This window comes from Schistocerca cancellata, chromosome 3 (genome assembly GCF_023864275.1).
Source record: "Schistocerca cancellata isolate TAMUIC-IGC-003103 chromosome 3, iqSchCanc2.1, whole genome shotgun sequence".
In the NCBI taxonomy this organism is placed as follows: Eukaryota; Metazoa; Arthropoda; class Insecta; order Orthoptera; family Acrididae; genus Schistocerca; species Schistocerca cancellata.
The window spans coordinates 625207826-625234006 of NC_064628.1; the positions used below are offsets into that span (position 1 = coordinate 625207826).

General features: G+C 40.1%; 1 protein-coding gene across 1 annotated transcript in view; it reads right to left on the reverse strand.

Annotated features, from left to right (window-relative positions):
* The window catches only part of LOC126175543 (RAB11-binding protein RELCH homolog), a 110748-nt gene that overhangs the window by 2858 nt on the left and 81709 nt on the right, over window positions 1-26181 (reverse strand). Inside the window, exon 18 of the mRNA XM_049922385.1 lies at window positions 24473-24635. Within this exon, the coding sequence (XP_049778342.1) occupies window positions 24473-24635 (163 nt within the window). The remainder of the gene's footprint in view (window positions 1-24472; window positions 24636-26181) is intronic.

The window sequence follows — 26181 nt, forward strand, 5'->3', positions numbered from 1 at the left end:
GGGTGGGGGGGTGGGGGGGGGGGGAAGGCAATGGGCAAGAACAGGTGGAGAGCAAGGAGATGCGAGAGCAGAGCAGATTGGGGAGGTAGAGGGGCGGGATGGGGAGGTAAGGGGAGTTGAGGTGGCTGAGATGGGTGGGGGGAGGTGGATCGTAATATTATAATCTGATCCACCATGTTTGTGATCTTTGTCAGAGTCTGTAGAATATTCCAGAGCCATTATTACATGGGTAATTCAAATGCGCAGCGTTGTAGTTCAACTTTCTGGTCAATTAAAATTATCAAATGAATTGTAATTCAATATATAACCCCATTTTGTTCTTGTTTCTTGACTGATAGAGAAGAGAGAGAAAGTAATTGTGTTATGCTATGACAGAAATATTGTTATTAATCTGAAATTCACAGTACTTCATTATTATCAGAGATCCTTTCACTAAAGTCTTATCAGCCAGCAGCTCTTGATCTAGCAAGATCACAGAGAAGTACAATGTTCATTTATGAATTATTTGCATGAGCTTCAGAGAAACTTTTAATTTGTAAATTTCTTCCATGTTTGTGTGCTTACTATGCACAATCCCGTGTCTTAAGAAATGTGAGCTTATAGTTCGGTTACCTTTAGCGTGAACAGGGACTGTGATTGCTGTGTTCAGATACATGCTAGCTGGTGATGCTTTGATTACAGCTCCAGGAGGTACTAGCTTCAGGCACACAACTTGATGCTGTTGGCAATGAACATCACTTTTTTTTTTGGGGGGGGGGGGGGGGGGGCAGACATGGGGATCCGGGTTACATCCAGCATGTCCCTTATGTCTCCCGGTGCGCTACTGTGACTGCCTCAGTTACTGCTGCACTGAAGTTGACCCTGCACCCATGGTCGAGTAGGAGGTCTTTCCAATGGGTAGATGGCAGGCAACAAAAGACATTCTGGGAGGGAGGGGGGTGAGAGAGTGGGTGGGGGAGCAGGTCCAGTGTGCACTCTGTGCACATAGCATGGGGAATCATCCCAGATGTAGATGCAATGAAGAGATGTAAAGCAGAGGGTGCAGCCAACTGCAGGCAGTGGCTCATGTCGGAATTAACGATGTGTGTTGCCTTGGGTCAAAAGAAATTCTTTTCGGTTTCAGGCTGCTATCTGAAGTGGTAAAGACTTTTAGTCTTATTTGCTCAAATGGTACAGATTTGAGTGGAGGGTCTGAATCAAAGGCTCAAATGGTTGTGTGACTGTACAGGCTGCAGATTTCTTGACTTGCTCCATAGAGTGGTGGGGTATCAGGCTTCTGCTTCATAGGTCAGGAGTCCATTACACACAGGAGGCAGATACACAGGTAGTGGGGGGATGTATGGAGTGGACCGGGTCTTTCCTTACGTTAGAGGGTCACAGGAAAGTGTAGAAAGAGCTTCAGTCAATCATAGGATGATGGTAGACTTGGGAACCATAGGCATTGTTGTTGTTGTTGTTGTTGTTGTTGTTGTTGTGGTCTTCAGTCCTGAGACTGGTTTGATGAAGCTCTCCATGCTACTCTATCCTGTGCAAGCTGCTTCATCTCCCAGTACCTACTGCAACCTACATCCTTCTGAATCTGCTTGGTGTATTCATCTCTTGGTCTCTCTCTACGAATTTTACCCTCCACGCTGCCCTCCAATACTAAATTGGTGATCCCTTGATGCCTCAGAACATGTCCTACCAACCGATCCCTTCTTCTAGTCAAGTTGTGCCACAAACTTCTCTTCTCCCCAGTCCTATTCAACACCTCCTCATTAGTTATGTGATCTACCCATCTAATCTTCAGCATTCTTCTGTAGCACCACATTTTGAAAGCTTCTATTCTCTTCTTATCTAAACTATTTATCGTCCATGTTTCACTTCCATACATGGCTACACTCCATACATATACTTTCAGAAACGACTTCCTGACATTTAAATCTATACTCGATGTTAACAAATTTATCTTCTTCAGAAACACTTTACTTGCCATTGCCAATCTACATTTTATATCCTCTCTACTTCGACCATCATCAGTTATTATGCTCCCCAGATAGCAAAACTCCTTTACTACTTTAAGTGTTTCATTTCCTAATCTAATTCCCTCAGCATTACCCGACTTAATTCGACTACATTCCTTTACCCTCGTTTTGCTTTTGTTGATTTTCATCTTATATCCTCCCTTCAAGACACTATCCATTCCGTTCAACTGCTCTTCCAAGTCCTTTGCTGTCTCTGGCAGAATTACAATGTCATCTGTGAACCTCAAAGTTTTTATTTCTTCTCCATGGATTTTAATACCTACTCCGAATTTTTCTTTTGTTTCCTTCACTGCATGCTCAATATACAGATTTGAATAACATCGGGGAGAGGCTACATCCCTGTCTCACTCCCTTCCCAACCACTGCTTCCCTTTCATGCCCCTCAACTCTTATAATTGCCATTTGGTTTCTATACAAATTGTAAATAGCCTTTCGCTCCCTATATTTTACCCCTGCCACCTTCAAAATTTGAAAGAGAGTATTCCAGTCAACATTGTCAAAAGCTTTCTCTGAGTCTACAAATGCTAGAAACGTAGGTTTGCCTTTCCTTAATCTAGCTTCTAAGATAAGTCATAGGGTCAGCCTCACATGTTCCAATATTTCTACGGAATCCAAACTGATCTTCCCCAAGGTCGGCTTCTACTAGTTTTTCCATTCGTCTGTAAAGAATTCGCATTAGTATTTTGCAGCCGTGACTTATTAAACTGATAGTTCGGTAATTTTCACATCTGTCAACACCTGCTTTCTTTGGGATTGGTATTATTATATTCTTCTTGAAGTATGAGGGTATTTCACCTGTCTCATACATCTTGCTCACCAGATGGTAGAGTTTTGTCAGGACTGGCTCTCCCAAAGCCGTCAGTAGTTCTAATGGAATGTTGTCTACTCCCGGGGCCTTGTTTCAACTCAGGTCTTTCAGTGCTCTGTCAAACTCTTCATGCAGTATCATATCTCCAGTTCATCTTCATCTACATCCTCTTCCATTTCCATAATACTGTCCTGAAGTACATCGCCCTTGTATAGACCCTTTATATACTCCTTCCACCTATCTGCTTTTCCTTCTTTGCTTAGAACTGTGTTTCCATTTGAGCCCTTGATATTGAGACACGTGGTTCTCTTTTCTCCAAAGTTCTCTTTAATTTTCCTGTAGGCAGTATCTATCTTACCCCTAGTGAGATAAGCCTCTAAATCCTTACATTTATCCTCTAGCCATCCCTGCTTAGCCATTTTGCACTTCCTGTTGATCTCATTTTTGAGACGTTTGTATTGCTTTTCACCTGCTTCATTTACTGCATTTTTATAGTTTCTCCTTTCGTCAATTAAATTCAATATTTCTTCTGTTACCCAATGATTTCTACTAGCCCTCGTCTTTTTACCTACTTGATCCTCTGCTGCCTTCACCGTTTCATCCCTCAAAGCTACCCATTCTTCTTCTACTGTATTTCATTCCTGCCATTTGTTCCCTTACGCTCTCCCTGAAACTCTGTACAACCTCTGGTTTAGTCAGTTTATTCAGGTCCCATGTCCTTAAATTCCCACCTTTTTGCAGTTTCTTCAGTTTTAATCTACAGTTCATAACCAATAGATTGTGGTCAGAGTCCACATCTGCCCCTGGAAATGTCTTACAATTTAAAACCTGGTTCCTAAATCTCTGTCTTACCATTATATAATCTATCTGATACCTTTTATTATCTCCAGGCTTCATCCATGTATACAACCTTCTTTAATGATTCTTGAACCAAGTGTTAGCTATGATTAAGTTGTGCTGTGCAAAATTCTACCAGGTGGCTTCCTCTTTCATTTATTACCCCCAATCCATATTCACCTACTACATTTCCTTCTCTCCCTATTCCTACTACCGAATTCCAGTCACCCATGACTATTAAATTTTCGTCTCCCTTCACTAGCTGAATAATTTCTTTTATTTCATCATACATTTCTTCAATTTCTTCATCATCTGCAGAGCTAGTTGGCATATAAACTTGTACTACTGTAGTAGGCGTGGGCTTTGTGTCTATCTTGGCCACAATAATGCGTTCACTATGCTGTTTGTAGTAGCTTACCCGCATTCCTATTTTTTTATTCATTATTAAACCTACTCCTGCATTAACCCTATTTGACGTTGTATTTATAACCCTGTATTCACCTGACCAGAAGTCTTGTTCCTCCTGCCACCGAACTTCACTAATTCCCACTATATCTAACTTTAACCTATCCATTTCCCTTTTTAAGTTTTCTAACCTACCTGCCTGATTAAGGGATCTGACATTCCACGCTCCGATCCGTAGAACGCCAGTTTTCTTTCTCCTGATAATAGGCATTATAATAGTAATTTGTTGTAGCTGTGTTGAGAAAGAACTACAGCTCCAAGCGCCAATAGAACACACTGAAGCTCAAATCGTTATACATACAGAAAGGTGACTAAAGCTAGAGATAAGTTCAACCAAAAACAAAGGACCTAACTGTATTAAGAAAGGATAGATTAAATATAATGGTGCCAGTGTATTTGTTGCTGTTAGAAATAGTTTATCTTATAGTGAAATTTAAGCAGATAGTTACTGTGGCTTAGTGTGGGTCGAGATTATACTTGACAACCGGACCAAGTTAATAATTGGTTCCCTTTATTGATCCCCCCAACTCAGATAATACATTGGCTGAAAAGTTTAAAGAAAATTGAGTATCATCTCAAATAAGTACCCCACTTACACCATTCTAGTTGGTGGTGACTTCAATCTACCTTCAATATGTTGGAAAAAATATACGTTCAAAGCCAGTGATAAGTATAAAACATCGTCAAACAATGTACTATATGCCTTCTCCTAAAATAATTTTGAACAACTGGTTCAGGAGTCCATTTGAAGTGTTAAAAAACATACTTTACTTCTTAGCAACAAATAATCCCAAGCGGCTAGGGAGCATCATCACCAACATAGGGATTAGTGACAACAAGGTGGTTATACCAAGACTGAATATCACAACATCCAAAACTACCAAAAATAGGCACAAAATATATCTATTTAAAAAATCAGATAAAAATTTGCTTGGCACCTTCCGAAGAGACAGTCTCCATTCCTCGCAAACTAACCATGTAACCGTGGAGTAGATGTGGCTTAAATTCAAAAAAATAGCATCGACAGAAATTGAGATATTTGTATCAAATAAACTGATAAGAGATGGAACTCATTGCTATGGTACACAAAACAGTACAGGACATTGTTGCAGAAGCAATAAAAAAAGCAAGCCAAATGTAAAAGAATGGAAAATCCCCAAGGTAGGCAAAGTTTTAGAGAAGCTTGAAATTTAGCTTGATTTCAATTTGAGATGCTTTTAATAGTTTCCACAACAAAACTAGCAAAATAGGGTACAAAATTCAAAGAGATACTGGTCATATGTAAAGTACACAGTGGCAAGACGCAATAAATACTTTCACTGCCCGACAGTGATGGTAATGTTAGCGATGACGTTGCACCAAGGCAGAGTTTCTAAATACAGCTCTTTGAAATACCTTCACCAAAGAAGTAAGTACACATTTCAGAATTTGAATCACAAACTGCAGCTAATAGGAGTGACTTAAAAGTAGATACCCTTGGTGTAGCGAAGCAACTCATATTACTCAATAAAGGCAAGTCTTCCGGTCCAGATTGCACACCAATTAAGTTCCTTTCAGAGTATGCTGATGTAATAGCTCTATATTAAGCAATCATCTATAACAACTCACCCAACAAAAGATCGGTATATTAAGACTGGAAAGTTGCACAGGTCACACTAATACTCACGAAAGGAAATAGGAGTAATCCACTGAATTACATACACATGGGCTTGTGGAAAGAGGTGAGGTAACAGGAGGGGGGGGGCAATGGAATGTGGGATGGGTGACACAGGAGACGGGGTAACTGGGGACAGGGAGAACGGAGGGGGGAGTGAGAGGACAGGGGGTGGGAGACAGGTGGGGGGACGGGGGACAAGGGTGCAAGATAGGGTGGGGGTGGGGTTATGGCAAACATGAGGTGGATGGGGGAGGAAGAAGGGGAGAAGTGGGTAGTGTAGTGTAGAGTAGAGTAGAGTAGAGTAGTGTAGTGGAGAGGAGAGGAGAGGATAGGAAATTATACTAAATTCATATGTGAAGTTACTACTGGTATCTGATCCTGAATAAACTTTATAGGAAGTGCTACGATTTTTGGCATTTTTAGGAACAAAGTTAAAAAGCCAGATATGTGGGTCCCCTGTGAGTTCATAACATATGAAAACACAAAAAATTGTGCCCTGTAGTTGAAAGAGAGCATAGGTCACACCTGTGTGCAAGAGGGAAGTGGAAATGATACACAAAGCTAATCAACCAATCATTGTGTTGCACCTGTTGTAGAACATATTCTGAGCTCAAATGTGATGAGATCTCTTTAAAAGAATATTTTCCTCCATGCCAAACAGCATAGACTCTGTAGACATTACTTGCATAAAACCTTCCTCGTGTTCCTCTCACATAATATCCTGAAACCAATGAAGCACGGCAGTAGGACACATGCAGTTTTCTTGACTTACTAAAACCATTTGACTGAATACCTAACTAAGTATGATCACATGCGATCTCAAACAAAATTTCTGAATGGGTTCAAGATTTCTTGGTAGGGAGGATGCAGCACATTATTTTGGAAGGACAGTCATCATCAGCATATGCAGAAATAAATTCAAACTTGCCCCCAGGGAGATGCATTGGAACTCTCTTGTTAATGTTGTATGGCCTGGCAAACATTATTAGTAGTAACCTCAGACTTCTTGCAGAGATTGAGTTATTTATCATGAACTACTGTTAGGTGAGAGACACTCACTGCACCACTCTGACTTCAAATATTGGAATACTGGATAATATCTTTGCTTCATGTGTGTTTCCTGTCACAATTCTTAGATATAATGTAACACAGTTTAGAGCCACTGAATTGAAGACTTTCTACAGTTGAACAAAGTAAATAATAATAATAATAATAATAATAATAATAATAATAATAATAATAAAGATTTTATTGTCTTTAGGCCATTACAGCAATTGACAACGTCAAATGAAGTTACAATTTATAATACAGTGTGATAAGGTATTGACTACTGAAATATTTTAGCTTATATTACAATAAATGTACAGTGGGTCATCTGTTGTATTACTGCATTTTACAGTTGAAGAATTCATTGATATCATAGAACGGGTGGGCAATAAACCATTCATGCAGTCTTTCTTTGAATGTATGTTCAGGAAGATCTTGTATGGCATGTGGCAGCTTATTAAATAGCTTGTGTCCTGTGACTTCATTAAAATATCACAAAAGCACAGCATAATTTCATCCAGTGACAAATGGCCAAGTGGAATGTTATGCACATACTCTTTCAGTGTGTTATTTGTGCATTGTCTAAAATTGCAGGATAATTACAAGTGAACTTATATATATTCCTTACATTCCTGAAAACAAGAGCACAGCAGCCTGGAACATCGTCAAACAGGAAACATCTAACTCTGCCAAAAAGGACCTCAATTCACATATTAAAAACAAAGATGTAACAGTAGGTAACCCTAAAAAATTAGCTGATTTTGTAAACTTATATTTCAGTAGTATTGCAAAAAAATTACAGCAGAAATTTCCAGATACGTATGATTTACTGACTCAGAACCAGCCAACAAACTCAATGGTGCTCTTGCCAATTACAGAAAGGGAAGTGGCACCCGTAGTACACCAACTAAAAAATAAAACTTCAGTAGGACTTGATGAAATCCCAGTCTGCGTAACTAAAGAATGTATAGACTCCATTAAAGGGCCCATTAACAGGCATAATAAATGAATCTTTCGAATCTGGATACTTTCCAGAGTACCTAAAACAAGCAAAAGTTATACCTATTCTTAAAAACGGAGATGTGGAAAATGTAGAGAACTACTGGCCGATTTCTATACTGTCTATCATTTCTAAAATAATAGAAATACTAGTCAAAAAGAGACGGCTAAATTACCTGAATAAATATAACCTTCCTTCCAATGACCAATTTGGTTTTAGGCCTGGAAAAGGCACACAATCTGCTATAGCACAGTTCACTAAAGTAATTTTAGAAGCACTGGACAAAGCTGAAAATGTAAGTGGTATCTTTTTAGACTTGTCAAAGGCCTTTGATACAGTTGACCACAAAATCTTACTTCATAAATTAGGGCAAATAGGAATAAGAGGTGTGACAAAGAAGTGGTTCAAATCATACTTGGAAAACAGAGTTCAACGAGTTGAGATATCACAAGTTTCAAACAATTCCCTTGTAAAACGCCTGTCTGATCCAGAACATGTGAATATAGGTGTCCCACAGGGAAGTGTATTAGGCCCAATATTGTTTCTTATATACGTTAACGACTTCCCACAAAGTATCAGACATGGAGAAAAAACAATTTTTGCTGATGACAGCAACATAGTAATAACAGGTGAAAATCCAACACAACTGTCAGAATGAGCAAACGAGGCTCTCAATGATGTGCACAACTGGTCATTAAAAAATAAAGTAACCCTAAACGTAAAGAAAACTAACTATATTAACTTCCAATTGAACAAAAAACACAATGCCACTAGAATAAAAGTTAATAATAATGAATTAGAATGTGTAACAAGTACCAAATTCTTAGGGATGAATGTAGACAGCCAATTGAAATGGACAAACCATGTCAACATTTTGGCAAAGAAATTATCCACAGCATGCTATGCTCTTAGAATCCTTGCACCAGTATGCAATAATACCTGTCTTAAAACAACATATTACGGATATCTACACCCAGTCCTCAGCTATGGGATCATGTTTTGGGGAACAAGTGCCAGTAACATACAAACTGTGTTCAGAGTACAAAAAAGAGCCATAAGGATAATAACAAACAGCAACAACAGGGCCCACTGTCTAGAATTATTTAGAAAGCTAGGCATTCTAACTGTTTCTTGAGAGCATATCTTTCAGAACATAATGTTCATTAAGAAAAAGCTCAACATGTATAACACAAACAGCCTAATACATGACCATGAAATAAGATCTTGTCACCACCTCCATCTAGATAGAAAGAACAAGGCAAAGATGCAAAAAAGTATATTTTATAATGGGATAAAACTGTATAACAAATTACCACAGGAAATTAAATAAATAAATGAGCCTCTCACTTTCAGACAAAAGCTTAAAACCTTCTTAGTAAGTAAAAGTTGTTATACTGTAAAAGAATATTTAACATAGATGTAGATTATTAGCAACATATGACATTATCACCAAAATATGATGTAATTATAAATGTGTGTATGACTAGTTATAAAAACTACACAAAATATGAGAAATCTGTTTCATTGTAAATGTAAATGTGTGCTCATGTATTATAAACTGACGACATCCATACAATATTTATTGTTCCACAGATGAATAAATAAATAGACAATAAATAAATATATATATTCCTTCAGCAATACAGGAAAGCTCCACATATTACATCAATCACCTTCTCATTCCTTGGATGCAGTATACAGACCAGAATAGACTTAGTATGTCCTATTGAAATACATCATTCCAACGATTTTAACATATGAAAGTAGTGTATTTCCTGTCAATCTGTTTAGGAGTAAATAGATTAGAGGCAGAGCTGTTACAACATTTGTATAAGATTGGTTATGAAGGCCACTGTTTCAAGAGCCTTAGTGACCGGATTTCAACACTACTCAGTATGATGTGACATTTCATTCAGCAGTATGATGTAACACTGTTTCTTCTGGCATTTGGTGCTGCAACTTTCAGTCAGCACAACATTCTTCACTTTGGCAGAACTGTACTGGCAGCCCAATTTATCCCTTGCTATTAGTACTTAATACAGAGGGAGTCGAAAGGTTCAGTGCTTGTTGCAATGGTAAATATGCTCCAAAAGTGGCAGTCTACTGAGCTTTTGTTGCCAGTTGTTTAAAATAAATGGGAATTACAGTTCTTTTTCAAAGAGAAGGATGCTAATTCATGATGTTTATTATGCAGTTGCCTAATTGTGGGCATCACAAATTTGCCACAGAATCCCATTACAACACCATGCACAGAGAATCTAGTTTTAGATGGTAATGAAAAAGTAAAACATTACAACAATGGACAGACAGTTTGTAAGGGATTCATCGTTTTGTACACCTAGAAGCACTTTGTGCTAAATTTGCTGCCCTGAAGCATGTGATGAAATTGGAGGTACAAAAAGCAAATTTTTTGAAGTTGCATGGATTATTACACTATCAGATTCAACAGCTTTAGATGGTGTGGAACGGAGAGTATAGAGACTATATATTACTGAAAAGTATGCTGATTAAGTTGAAGTGAATGCCTAGAATGGGTTTTCAATGTTAGACTCACTATTATTGAATTTCTGAAGGGAAAGGGAAAACAGGAACAAAAATTACAAGATCCAGAATCATTTTCAGACCTGACATTTATAGCTAATTTGACTGCACACTTGAATGTCCTCAATAAGACACTGAGAGATGAGAAGAAAATCATTTGTTTTGATGGAGAAAGTGAAAACATTTGAAAAGAAAATCACATTGTGGAAGAAACAATTTCTGACAGAGACAAGATAAGTTCTATAAATTCTCTGGGTTTATAAAAATTTGAATTTTGAAGACCCAATTGTGAAGCTGAAATAATTCAGGAACAGTTCTCCAAACCTTTTAGTAGATTAAAAACCAAGTATCTGTTTTGAGCTATTTGCAAGAGCATCTGCCATTTCAGCTGAAAGTGGTCTGAGCAAGTGCAGATGGAATTGATTGATCTGCTGCAATATCCCTTTGAAAGATAAATTATTTTATGTTACAGCTGTCCAGGAGTTATGTGCAGTTTTCCCTCAGGAAGAATTTCCACCTCTCATTAATGACACTGCAAAAAATGATATCAGTTTTCTGATCAAAATATATCTTTGAAAAGTTTTGTTGATTATGGAACTAAATAAGTCACTCTTACATAGCATCCTGAGTGACGCAAATCTATGAAACTTTTCGCAACTGTGTGTGCTGACAGTTTGTACCAGATATAAATTTTATTATGTCTTTAGCAAACCAAAAATAACTAAATAGTGAAAACTTGTTCTGTTTGTCATCTATGTTTTTGAGGAATGTACCCATTGCAGTGTTGTCAGAGTAAGTCATCATCATAAAATTTGAGTCTAGCTGTATGTGTAAGAAATATTTATTCCACTCCCAAAGGCATGCTCTAGACTATCTGTTTTTGTCTCTATATCTAAGCTTAAATGTTGTTAGAATTTTAGGAAATAATGTGGTGAGCACAATAATTATAATGGAATACATTTGCAAACTTAGCTCCCTTTTTTTTTTTTTTACATGTATTCTCGTCTTCCAACAGTCAGAAGCAATATAATATTGCTCTTTATGATGAGTTGCACAGACCTTCAGATTTTCTAATTTCCTAATCTATGTAAATAAAAATGTAAATGTTCGCTTGTTCAAGATCATTTATCTCCAAATCTTCTTGACCAATTACTTTGAATTTTATGTTGGATTCTAATATAGATTGTTTTAGGTACCTGCAGTGTCTGACTCAGAGTGAGCGACTGCAAACAGCGTCTGAACCAGAGTGGGTAGCTGGTATATGTGGAAGGCACTGTGAAGCTACCACATTACTATTCCCACTTGACATGGCCCTCTATGTCCAAAATAATGATTCCAGAGGTAAAACATCCCCTCAATTGGATCTCCGGTAGGGTAGTACATCGAGGCTAATTGAAAGTGTAAAGATAAAGAAAAAGAAAAGGAAAGAGGAAATGCTAAGGATTGGTACATGGAACGTTCGCACCCTCTTACAATCTGGCAAATTGTAAAATGCATAAAAAAAAAAAAAAAAAAAAAAAAAAAAAAAAGAGAGAGAGATTGAGCAGAACAACTACTTTATTCAGGCGAGGAAATGAATGGAAGGAATGGAGTAGCAATCATGGTAACGAATAAGGAAAAAACCATGATAATGAAGGTGGAATACATAAATAGCAGACTGATGATTCAGTAGTTGAAAGGACACAAGAAAGATGTAGTTCTAATACAGGTCTACATACCAACCAGCCAACAAAGCAATGATGAGTTTGATGAGTGCTACAGCAGAATTGAATCACTGGTGGAGAAAGAGAGAGAGAGGGAGAGAGAGAGAGAGAGAGAGAGAGAGAGAGAGAGAGAAGAAAAAGGCATGCACCATAGTAATGGGATAGTGGAACGTGGTGGTTGGCGAAGGGAAAGACAGATGTGGTTGGAAAGTTTGGATTGGGTAACAGAAATGAAAGATATGCGAGAATGGTCAGATTTTGTAAGGAAAACTCATTGGTAGCTGGAAACCCCATTTTTTAACGTCACAAAGGAAGACGGTACACATGGACATCAAATATAGACAATAGTAGATACCAGATCAAGTACATACTAATACAGAGTAGATTCCAGACATGCATGAGAAATGCCAAGACCTATCCAGGAGCAGATATTAACTCTGACCTCAACTTGGTTGCAGCAGATGTGCAGGTTAGATTGAAAATAATGTTGGAAGCTAAAGTGAGAGAGAAATTTAACTTGGATGATCAAAAGGAAAACGGAATAACCAAAAAGCTTGAAGAAGAGTTTCGAGACAAGTGGAAAATTAGAGAAAAGACAGAGGGCATAAATGAACAGTGGAACCAGTTCAGAGACACCCTGAAAGCAACCAGTAAAGATGCTGTTGGTCTGGTGAAGTGCAAGTGGATAAGGAAACCACGGGTTACTGACAACATGATCTTGAAGATGGAAAAAAAAAAACACTCACAAACTGATGAAGGAAAAAGGGAATGCAGAAGACTGAACAATGAGCTGAGAAGAGTATCTGATCAGGCCAGGGAAAAATGGACAAGAGAAATCTGCTCAAAAATTGAGACACTGGAGAAAGAGGGCATGTATGAAAAGATGTATCGAGTAGCCAAGGAAATAGTATTTCAGGGAAGGAAGAACAAAACAAATATGGAGATAGAAGGGAAAGATGGAACTCTTAAGTGACCCACATGCTGTCTAGAATAGATGGAAAAATATACTGAAACACACTATGAAGCGGATCAAAGACCTTCTGCTCTGCAGATTGAGAAGGAAGAATCAGTAAATAAAGATGAAAGAGGAGACTTTACCTAGGTTCAGAGGTAAATAAGGCATTGGGAGAACTTAAAAACAACGAAGCGTGTGGTGTAGATGACATTCCGGCAGATATCTTAAAAAGTTTAAATGAAACTGGCGAAAATGTGTTGACCTCTCTTTGCAACTACGTCTATGACAAATGGAAATGGCCAGAAGACTTTCTCGTAAGTATAATAGCCCTATCCCAAAGACTGATAATCCCAAAAAGTGTGAAGACCACAGTACAATCAGCCTAATATCACAGGCAGCAACAGTGGTTCTTCAAATTCTGAATAGGAGGCTATATGGAATGCTGGAAGAAACACTTGGTGAAGAACAATATGGTTTCATAAGGGGAAAGGGAACACAAGATGCCATTTGTCTCTCACCAATCATATTTAACATCTATCTGGAGGAAGTAGTGGAAAGCTGTTTGGATGGGACAAGAGGCTGACTCAACAAAATAAAAAAATTAGAGTACCTTCCACTTTAATATTAAATAAAATACCCTTCCACTTTAATATTAAATAAAATAATAGGTGGGCAGAAAATTGAATGTATAAGATTTGTAGACGACATGGCGATCCTCACAGGAAATCAAGAGACGGTGACTCAAATGCTAAATGATCTGAATGAAACCTGTGCAGCATATGGTATGAAAATTAATAAAAAGAAAACCAAAAGCACAGTCACAGGCCAAAAGAAAAGAAATGTGAAAATTAAGTTGGTGTCAGAAATCATAGAACAGGTAAGAGCGTTCACGTATTAGGGAAGTTGGATTAAAGAAGACATGGCATGCCAACAACATAACAAAGTGAGAACAGCTCTGGCGAAAGAGGCATTTCAAAAGCAGAGAAGACTCCTGACTAGTTGGTTAAACAAGGAATTAAGGAAGCAACTGGTTAAGTGCTTAATATGGAGCATGGCCTTATATGGAGTACAAATGTGGTCTTTGAGAAAGCAGGATGAGAAGAGAATTGAAGCTTGTGAAATGTGGATATGGCGTAGAATGGAGAATATCAGCTGGACTGATAAAGTTAGGAGTGAAGAAGTACTGAGGAGAGTTGGAGAAGAATGGAGGATGCTGCTGACGGTGAAGAACAGGAAACTAAACTGGATAGGCCACAATCTGAAGAGATTGCCTTCTAGTAGAGGCAACTGTAGGTTTCGTTCCGGGAAAGAGAGGGAAGGGCAGAAGAAGGTTCCAGATGCTGGATGATGTCAGCAGGCCACAAAGAGGGTACCAAAGAGTGAAGAGGAACGCAGAAGACAGAGAAGCATGGAGGGCTATACAAAAACTTATATATAACATATATTCAAAAAATAGCTAAAAAAACACACACATGTAGAAATGGAACATTGTGTCAAAATTTCAAAGCAATCACTCAAAATCTTTCAGAGATTTGCGAATAGGAACAACCAACTTTTCTGTATAAGTGCAAACAAAGATGTTTGCTTCTTCGAAATCTCAAACCTCCGAAAATTATCACAGATTGCTTTGAAATGTTGCCACAACATTGCATTCGAATAAGTGTTTTTATATACCTACTGGAATGCTATCTGGTATGTGTGTACTAAAAGGGGAAAGTTATAAAACACACACACACACACACACACACACACACACACACACACACACACAAAATATAGTGAAACATGGCACACAAATAGGAAAATTGTATTGGTTTATGATTAGAATAGCACTTCATAATCTGAATTTCCAATAACAATAAACAAGGCTCAAGGTCAGAGAGAGGGAGGAAGAGGAGATGGAGGCAAGGGTGGGAGAAAATGGCCATAGAAAACAGGAAGTAGGAGATGAACAGAGATGGGAGCAGGGGGAGGGGGCGGCAGGAGTAGATGGAAAGAGAGAGGGAGGGAGGAAAAGATGGACAGAGAGGAGAAGAAGAAGGAGAAGGAGAAGGAGAAGGAGGTGGGAAAAGAAAGGGGAAGGGGGAGATAGACAAAGACAGAGAAGAGAGAATGAGATTAGGATGTATATCTAATTCTCACACATACTAGAAACAAACTGCTGCTTTTTGTTCTTTTCCATTTAAGCACACCAAGCCACAGCAAAGCATGGCCTGGTACAGCTAGCATAGCATAAAATAAAATAAAGCTAAATGCAAGCCATTCAATGTTCCTTGTGCGATTGCCTTGCCACCTAATGTAGCATCAGTAAGCCATAAATACAACTTTGAAATCTAACGTGGCATGCAAGAGCTCTGCATGCATTCAGAATTCTTTGCCATCCCTATTGTACACAGATCAGAGTGGTGTTCCTAATTGTGGTGCAAATTTCTTCCACAGGTCTTCTTACATCTGACATAAAATAAGAAATTGGATATCCCTATAAATTTAGAAGATAATTAAAAATAAAATTGATTAATTATTCTTTCTACAAACTGTCTGCTTATCTACACATCTACACTGAAGGACTGAAGATTTCTCTTAACTGTATGACACGTAACGATGTTCATTGTAAATGTGTGTGTATTCTAGTCAAGTCAGCTAAAAAAAATTAGAAGAAAAAATTGGGTAGTTGCAAATTTTTGTACATTGGTAGGAAGGAATGTCATGAACAACTTTTTAAAATTACGATCAGTGGGTACTGGTGCAGGGGTGATGGAGGGTAGTGGGATAGGTGTTGGGTGGGCATTAAAAGGTCATTTTCTTATGTGTCTCCCAAATAACTCAAAAACCGCGGTTTATAGCGAAAATGTTTTCCGTTAGAAAATTAAACTAAACTAAATTTCGTTCATAAAAGGTCCTCTTCTTTTTTTATTGATCTAATAGTTTTTGCATTGCAGGGAATGGGGAAAAAAATCCACAGGATGTTAAAAATAGTGTTTTAATGCTATGAAATTAATGTGTAATCACACAATGGAAAATCCAGGATACAATAATGGTAATATTATGAAAAGGATAGATTGCTACTCATTGTATAGAGAGGACAATGAGTCAGTGTCTCTAGTCATCTACCACCTCCCACATACCCTCCGTATGGCCACAAAGGAGCACAGCCCCACTGCTCAGTACCATCCCCAAGTGGGGCAATAAATCACATTCTCTATCATGGTTTCAAACACCTCTCATCATCCCCTAAAATGAAGAATATCCAACCCACTATCCTTTCCACCCCTCACACAGCGGTGTTATGCTGCCTATCGAGCTTATGCAGTAGCCTTATTGATCCCCACTCTGTCCCTGCTCCCAATCCCTTTGCCTTATGGCTCCTATCCCATACATCCTCCCACCACGACCTACTCTAGTCCAGTCACAAGCATCTTCTATCCCATCAACGACAGCCATGTATTCTAGAAACTAAGCTGCAACCACTGTGCTGCTTTCTAGATGGGCATGGCATCCTGTCTGTCTTCTGAATGGCCATGACAAACTATGACTAAGAGATAACTGGACCACCCAGTTGCTGAAAATGCTGCCCAACACAACATGCCTCACTTCAATGACTGCTTCCCAGCCTGCGCCATCTAGATACTTCCTACCAACACCAGCTTTCCTGAATTGCACAGGTGGGAACTCTCCCTGCAATATATCCTATGTTGCTGTGACTCCCCTGGCCTCAATCTTCGCTAATCCCATCCTTCACCTACCCCTTTCCTGCTTCCACTCCAGCACTACACAGTCTTCTATTGCACCATCGCACCCACTAGTTTTTTTCCCTTCCTCTACTCCTCTCCCTTCAGCTCACTTTTCCCCTCCCCCTCCTTTCAAACCTTCTGCTACCCTTTCCTCTAAACACAGCCCAGTTTCCTCCTTATCCCCACCACCCACAGATTACTTCTCCCATCAGTCACATTATTTGTATGCAGTCTGGCCTCAGCAGCCACAGGCAGTGGTCAATTATATATAGAGGGAAACATTCCACGTGGGAAAAATATATCTAAAAACAAAGATGATGTGACTTACCAAACGAAAGTGCTGGCAGGTCGATAGACACACAAACAAACACAAACATACACACAAAATTCAAGCTTTCGCAACCAACGGTTGCTTCGTAAGGAAAGAGGGAAGGAGAGGGAAAGACGAAAGGATGTGGCTTTTAAGGGAGAGGGTAAGGAGTCATTCCAATCCCGGGAGCGGAAAGACTTACCTTAGGGGGAAAAAAGGACAGGTATACACTCGCACACTCGCGCGCGCACTCACTCACACACACACACACACACACACACACACACACACAAGCAGACATTTGTAAAGGCAAAGAGTTTGGGCAGAGATGTCAGTCGAGGCGGAAGTACAGAGGCAAAGATGTTGTTGAATGACAGGTGAGGTATGAGCGGCAGCAATTTTAAATTAGCGGAGGTTGAGGCCTTCTCGTTACCCACCAGGCCTCAACCTCTGCTAATTTAAAGTTGATGCCGCTCATACCTCACCTGTCATTCAACAACATCTTTGCCTCTGTACTTCCGCCTCGACTGACATCTCTGCCCAAAGTCTTTGCCTTTACAAATGTCTGCTTGTGTCTGTGTATGTGCGGATGGATATGTGTGTGTGTGTGCGCGCGAGTGTATACCTGTCCTTTTTCCCCCTAAGGTAAGTCATTCCGCTCCCGGGATTGGAATGACTCCTTACCCTCTCCCTTAAAACCCACATCCTTTCGTCTTTCCCTCTCCTTCCCTCTTTGCTAATGAAGCAACTGTTGGTTGCGAAAGCTTGAATTTTGTGTGTATGTTTGTGTGTCTAGCAACATGCCAGGAAACATTCCACATGGGAAAAATATATCTAAAAACAAAGATGATGTAACTTACCAAATGAAAGCGTTGGCATGTTGATAGACACACAAACACACACACACACACACACACACAAAATTCAACCTTTCGCAACCAACAGTTGCTTCATCAGGAAAGAGGGAAGGAGAGGGAAAGACGAAAGGATGTGGGTTTTAAGGGAGAAGGTAAGGAGTCATTCCCCGTCACAGTGGGACCCATCTCATCTTCCTCAAAATCACCCTCTCCAAACCTTCCAGGAATTTCTCACTTCCAGCCTTGCCTCTCAATCCTTCTTAAAAAGCCTTAATCCTACTCCCAACATCACCACTGCTGAAGCCCAGGCTATCTGTGGTCTGAAGGCTGACCGATCCATCATCATTCTTCCAGCAGACAAGGGTTCCACGACCGTGGTACTTGATCATTGGGAGTATGTGGCTGAGGGACTGCGTCAGCTTTCAGACAACACTACATACAAAGTTTGCCAAGGTAATCCCATTCCTGATGTCCAGGCAGAGCTTCAAGGAATCCTCAGAACCTTAGGCCCCCTACAAAACCTTTCACCTGACTCCATCAACCTCCTGACCCCACTAACACCCCGCACCCCTACCTTCAACCTACTTCCTAAAATTCACAAACCCAATCATCCCGGCCAAGACCCCCACAGAACGTATCTCTGCCAACGTAGATCAACACCTTCAACCCATTACATGCAGTCTCCCATCCTTCATCAAAGACACCAACCACTTTCTCGAACGCCTGGAATCCTTACCCAATCTGTTACCCCCGGAAACCATCCTTGTAACCATTGATGCCACTTCCTTATACACAAATATTCCGCACGTCCAGGGCCTCGCTGCGATGGAGCATTTCCTTTCACGCAGATCACCTGCCACCTTACCTAAAACCTTTTTCCTCATTACCTTAGCCAGCTTCATCCTGACACACAACTTCTTCACTTTCGAAGACCAGACATACCAACAATTAAAGGGAACAGCCATGGGTACCAGGAGGGATCCCTCGTGCGCCAACCTATTTATGGGTCACTTAGAGGAAGCCTTGGTTACCCAGGCCTGCCAACCCGAAGTTTGGTACAGATTTATTGATGACATCTTCATGATCTGCACTCACAGTGAAGAAGAACTCCAGAATTTCCTCTCCAGCCTCAACTCCTTTGGATCCAACAGATTCACCTGGTCCTACTCCAAATCCCATGCCACTTTCCTTGACGTTGACCTCCATCTGTCCAATGGCCAGCTTCACACATCCATCCACATCAAACCCACCAACAAGCAACAGTACCTCCATTATGACAGCTGCCACCCATTTCACATCAAATGGTCCCTTCCCTACAGCCTAGGTCTTCGTGGCAAACGAATCTGCTCCAATCCGGAATCCCTGAACCATTACACCAACAACATGAAAACAGCTTTCGCATCCCGCAACTACCCTCCCGACCTGGTACAGAAGCAAATTACCAGAGCCACTTCCTCATCCCCTCAAACCCAGAACCTCCCACAGAAGAACCCCAAAAGTGCCCCACTTGTGACAGGATACTTTACAGGACTGGATCAGACTCTGAATGTGGCTCTCCAGCAGGGATACGACTTCCTCAAATCCTGCCCTGAAATGAGATCCATCCTTCATGAAATCCTCCCCACTCCACCAAGAGTGTCTTTCCGCCGTCCACCTAACCTTCGTAACCTCTTGGTTCACCCCTATGAAATCCCCAAACCACCTTCCCTACCCTCTGGTTCCTACCCTTGTAACCGCCCCCGGTGTAAAACCTGTCCCATGCACCCTCCCACCACCACCTACTCCAGTCCTGTAACCCGGAAGGTGTACACGATCAAAGGCAGAGCCACTTGTGAAAGCACCCACGTGATTTTACCAACTGACCTGCCAACACTGTGAAGCTTTCTATGTGGGAATGACCAGCAACAAACTGTCCATTCGCATGAATGGACACAGGCAGACAGTGTTTGTTGGTAATGAGGATCACCCTGTGGCTAAACATGCCTTGGTGCACGGCCAGCACATGTTGGCACAGTGTTACACTGTCCGGGTTATCTGGATACTTCCCACTAACACCAACCTGTCAGAACTCCGGAGATGGGAACTTGCTCTTCAGTATATCCTCTCTTCCTGTTACCCACCAGGCCTCAACCTCCGCTAATTTCAAGTTGCCGCCGCTCATACCTCACCTGTCATTCAACAACATCTTTGCATCTGTACTTCCGCCTCAACTGACATCTCTGCCCAAAGTCTTTGCCTTTACAAATGTCTGCTTGTGTCTGTGTATGTGCGGATGGATATGTGTGTGTGTGTGTGTGTGTGTGTGTGGGTGTGTGGGCGCGCGCGCGCACGCGCGAGTGTATACCTGTCCTTTTTTCCCCCTAAGGTAAGTCTTTCCGCTCCCGGGATTGGAATGACTCCTTACCCTCTCCCTTAAAACCCACATCCTTTCGTCTTTCCCTCTCCTTACCTCTTTCCTGATGAAGCAACTGTTGGTTGTGAAAGCTCGAAGTTTGTGTGTCTATCAACATGCCAGCACTTTCGTTTGTTAAGTTACATCATCTTACCAAACAAAAGCGCTGGCAGGTCGATAGACATACAAACAAACACAAACATACACACAAAATTCAAGCTTTCGCAACCAACGGTTGCCTTATCAGGAAAGAGGGAAGGAGAGGGAAAGACGAAAGGATTTGGGTTTTAGGGAGAGGGTAAGGAGTCATTCCAATCCCGGGAGCGGAAAGACTTACCTTAGGGGGAAAAAAGGACAGGTATACACTCGCACACACACACACACACACACACATCCATCCGCATATACACAGACACGAGCAGACACTTGTAAAGGCAAAGAGTTTGGGCAGAGATATCAGTCGAGGCAGAAGTACACAGACAAAGATGTTGTTGAAAGACAGGTGAGGTATGAGTGGCGGCAAATTGAAATTAGCGGAGATTGAGGGCTGGCGGATAACGAGAAGACAGGATATACTGAAGGGCAAGTTCCCATCTCCGGAGTTCTGACAGGTTGGTGTTAGTGGGAAGTATCCAGATAACCCGGACAGTGTAACACTGTGCCAACATGTGCTGGCCGTGCACCAAGGCATGTTTAGCCACAGGGTGATCCTCATTACCAACAAACACTGTCTGCCTGTGTCCATTCATGCGAATGGACAGTTTGTTGCTGGTCATTCCCACATAGAAAGCTTCACAGTGTAGGCAGGTCAGTTGGTAAATCATGTGGGTGCTTTCACACGTGGCTCTGGCTTTGATCGTGTACACCTTCCGGGTTACAGGACTGGAGTAGGTGGTGGTGGGAGGGTGCATGGGACAGGTTTTACATCGGGGACAGTTACAAGGGTAGGAGCCAGAGGGTAGGGAAGGTGGTTTGGGGATTTCATAGGGATGAACTAAGAGGTTACGAAGGTTAGGTGGACGGCGGAAAGACACTCTTGGTGGAGTGGGGAGGATTTCATGAAGGATGGATCTCATTTCAGGGCAGGATTTGAGGAAGTCGTATCCCTGCTGGAGAGCCACATTCAGAGTTTGATCCAGTCCCGGAAAGTATCCTGTCACAAGTGGGGTACTTTTGGGGTTCTTCTGTGGGAGGTTCTGGGTTTGAGGAGATGAGGAAGTGGCTCTGGTAATTTGCTTCTGTACCAGGTCGGGAGGGTAGTAGCGGGATGCAAAAGCTGTTTTCAGGTTGTTGGTGTAATGTTTCAGGGATTCCGGACTGGAGCAGATTCGTTTGCCACAAAGACCTAGGCTGTAGGGTAGGGACCGTTTGATGTGGAATGGGTGGCAGCTGTCATAATGGAGGTAGTGTTGCTTGTTGGTGGGTTTGATGTAGAACACACACTGCTACAGGGAAAATTGATTCTAAGTCATGCTGTATGGCAGCTGTAGCATCTCTATTTACAGACACTATATCTCCCCACAATTTCCTGTCCAGTTCTTTTGTGTGAAAAGACAAAATAACTTCACTGAGCTCAGGTATACAGAGGAGTTACTTTCAGGTTATTAAATGAGTACTTATTTACAATTGTTAAGTGAGCTATGTAAAATACATTCTTATGAACAAAGGCTGAGAATACAAATGTGATGCTTCAGTGACTTGTAATTTGGTGGGAAAGGGACTGGATCGGTAAACGCTTTCTGCATTAGTATTATTATTAACTCATATCTGTGTCCCCATAGTATTAATACACTTTATCGAAAATAAACATTCTCCGGGCATGTCTGCGCACTGTGTCACCAATGATTCTTAATGTGTGCTGCAGAGGGTTGGCGTAACATTGTGGAGCACCATGTAGTTAGTTACTTCATGTGACATAGTGGGGTAAATAAGAATGGGGAATCACCTAATTTCTTTTCAGTTAGCAGACCTATGAAGGAGGGAATTGCATGACCACATTCCAGTGATCTACCTTCCCTTGTGCCTTCTACCACCCCCCACCTCCCAATCCTGTTACAGGCCCAGAACACAATTTATTCCTTAGTACAATTCTACTGCATTTAGATGTGGTATACACATTTAACATTTGTTCTTAACCCACTTTATTTAACATTAAAGATCAGTTTTACGGTATTAAACACTTTTTTAATAATTTGCAGTTTTCCCATCCCTTGCAGTGCAGAAACTTGTAATCCAAGAGAGAAAATGAACAGGTACTTCTCCACAGGAAATTTAACATAGTTTAATTTTGTAATGGGAACTATTTTCGCTACAAGCCACAGTTTTTGAGTTATTCAAGTAAATCATTGGAAAATGACCTTTAAATGCCCCTCCCCCCCACCCCCACCTACACAACAGTATATTGTTCATGCACTCCTCCCTGACACTGCACAAAAATTTGTGACTCCAATATTTTTCCCCCTATTCTATTGTTTTTGGTCTTCACTCACTGGGCTATTCCTATGGCACATAGATAACTGTTGCTTTATAATACGTCTTTATGTGGTAAAATAGTTACTAATCCTTTTGTAGTTACTTGTGTCAAATGTCCTGTCTGTCCGGCTGGCTAAGAGGATGAACATTGTGCGTCTCACCAGTGGGCGGCTGACACAACCCTATCACCACTGCAGGCCAATCAGGTATTCCAGTGCACACAGACGAAGTCTTTAATAATACTCTTTATAACATCAGTATCACACTGTGTAGTCACAGTGGTTGCAGTTTCTTTTAGCCACAAAAGAGAACTTCAAAACTAATTCAAGCCTTCTGTTATAAGTTCATCCTGGGGGTGACAAAAAATTAGTTTAGAAAAATAGTAAGAACTTTATTTGTTTGTTTGCATGGCCATGATCAACAGGAAGCACAGAAATATTCATTTTGTAAATAAAAACTGCCTTTTTTTGCTGCAATGTATTTTATTTCTTCCAGGCACATTTCACCTTTTACTTTGAGGCATCATTCTACGTTCCACTGAAGATGCCTTTAAGTAAAAGGCGAAATGTGTCTGTAAGAAATAAAATACAAAACAACAAGAAAAGGCAATTTTTATTTACACAACGAATATTTTTTATTTGTAATTGCAAAATTCTGTAACTTAAGATTTACACTACTGATATTTTTGCCTATAACCTATTAAAATATCATTGACATAAGACAAATAGATTTCAAGATAAATAGCTTTAAAGAGAACAGTTCCTAGTGAAGACACCCAAAACTTCGACTGTCTTCTGTCCTGTGTGACTGGGAGTGTTTCTGAGAAACTGGCCATACATACTGCACCGTTCTGTTTTCGTAACATCTGATATGTCAGTTCATTAGGATATTCATGCACTTTAGACTATATATGTTGTGTCATTTGTCTGTGTAGATTAGGAAATCAAATTGTACCTACCAGATTGACTGGCAAGCAGAAAGGAATCATGAACAGGCGAAAGCTGTACACTTTCCAACATTACAAAGGACAGCAGGTAACAGGGTTGTCAGGAATGTTGAATTGCAGGCAACAGCAAGTTGCCATTCTATTGTGCACGTTTATTTGCTCCCATAATCAGGCATACACGACTGTCCTTAACCATTAGAACTTCCTCCCTGCTGGACATAAATGAATACCCGTAGCTGTCTGGAAATTCTACTTGCTGGGCTGACATGTACACCCATGACCATCTGGATGCTCTAACTGCACAGCATACATGAAGTCCATAGTCACAAAAGGTTTAAGCTAAGAATAATAAATAACCATCATAACTTCGAAAGCAGCACAGCTTTCCCCAAATAGCAGCTCTTCTGTTAATTTTACTATGCTATATTAAGCTTGAAACATTCCAAGTAGTGTATTTTGACAATGGTTAATTATTAATTTAATTCCTACCACCTGTTTTGCTATGTTAATGTATGCACTGATTAGTTCCTTATCTCTAATAATGCCATTTCATGACAGAATGTACTGAACATGATGAATGTAATGAATGAGTGAAAAGGTAACTAACAGCAGAGAAAGACCCTCTTTCCTACATTTGATGTTGTCTTTCTTAGAATTCACAAGACACAAACTCATTCAGTTCTTTAACTATTGCTTAACAGTTTCTAATAAATGCTATATAACATACCTCAATCCTGGTAATAAAGCTGTACTTATAGCCTGTTTAGACAATGGGCAAGACACTGCAGATGAAAAAGCTTCAATTAGGGCCTTAGCCAAGTCCACACGACGAGTTGCGTTTGACAGTTGCGAAGCAAAAGCTGCGGTTCCAGCTAACTGTGGCAAAATTACTGTAAATACAAAAGAAAAATATCAGTAATTTAACCGAGTTGAAACCAGTTCTATCAATGGTGAGTATAAGAGGCGAGTCAATAAATGTTTGAACTATGGCAACAAACAGTCATTGCTTGACAGTTCATGCGCGAGTGTGATTTTAGCATTCCTACATTATGTATGTTAAACATCAATTATAATCACTTTTAAATTGAGTTCTTGTTTTTTTAAAAACATTCCTTTAATACAGCCCTTATAACTATTCTGACTATCCAATAAAATTGGAATTAGAAGGAAGGTCAGCATTGGACGTAATATTGATGGTTTATTGATAGCAAAGTTGATTTTCAATCACATAGTGATCATCTACAGTGCTGTAGTGTACAAATTAAACTAATAGGCACAATATTGTGATCGTTTCTTAGCTTTGGTTACTGATAATAACTTGATACCAGTGCCTATTAGTTTAATTTGTACACTACAGCACTGTAGATGATCACTATGTGATTGAAAATCGATTTTGCTATCAATAAACCATCAATATTATGGCCTCCCTTCTAATTTCACGTATATGGTCATTGTGCACACAGCACTCCATGGAGTCACCAATCAATAAAATTGGTCCATGATTTTATACAAAGAACTTGGAAAATTGCCTGCATTTGGACAGTAAATAAAGGAGTTGAGCGTTAGACAAACTTTACTTGTGTATATTTCATGTATTGTAATACATTTATAACTTTTAACTAGTAGAATATCTTAATATGGTGGGCTAGTCTGAGATTTGGTGAACGAAATTGAATGCAACCCTGAAGTGGTGATTCAGGTAATGAGCAGCATCAGAACTTTATGCAGACGATGAAAAATTCAAGAGGGAGATTCTGGTGGTAAGTAAAGTATATCAGCAGCAAGACACAATCAATACTTTCAATGTACAACAGCAGTGGTAATGTTATCATTGATGTTGCCACTAAAGGGGAGTTACTAGATCAGTGTTCCAACCACCAAAGAAAGTGCAGTAAGTACTCTAGAATTTGAATCGAGAACATCTGCCAATATGAGTAACTTAAAACTAGATACCCTTGTGTTGTGGAGCAACTTGAGTCACTTAATACAGACAAATCTACTGGTCCAGATTCTACACCTTTCAGAGTACACTGATGAAACACTCCATTCTTAGCAATCATAAACAACCACTCACACACTGAAAGATCAATAACTAAAGGCTGGAAAGCTGCACAGGTCATGTCAGTAAACAAGAAAGGAAATAACAGTAATCTGCTGAATCATAGAGCCATAAACTGACATCAATTTGTAGCAGGATTTTGGAACATGTATTGTGTTTGAACATTAAGAAATACCTCAAAGAAAATGATTTATTGACACATAACCAGCATAGACTGGAAAATATTCTTGCGAAACACTGCTGGCTCTTTATTCACATGAAGGAATTAATGATACTGACAGGGATTTCAAGTTGATTCCATATTTCAAGATTTCCAGAAGGCTTTTGACACAGCTCCTCACAAGCAGCTTCTGATCAAACTGTGCGCCTACAAAGTA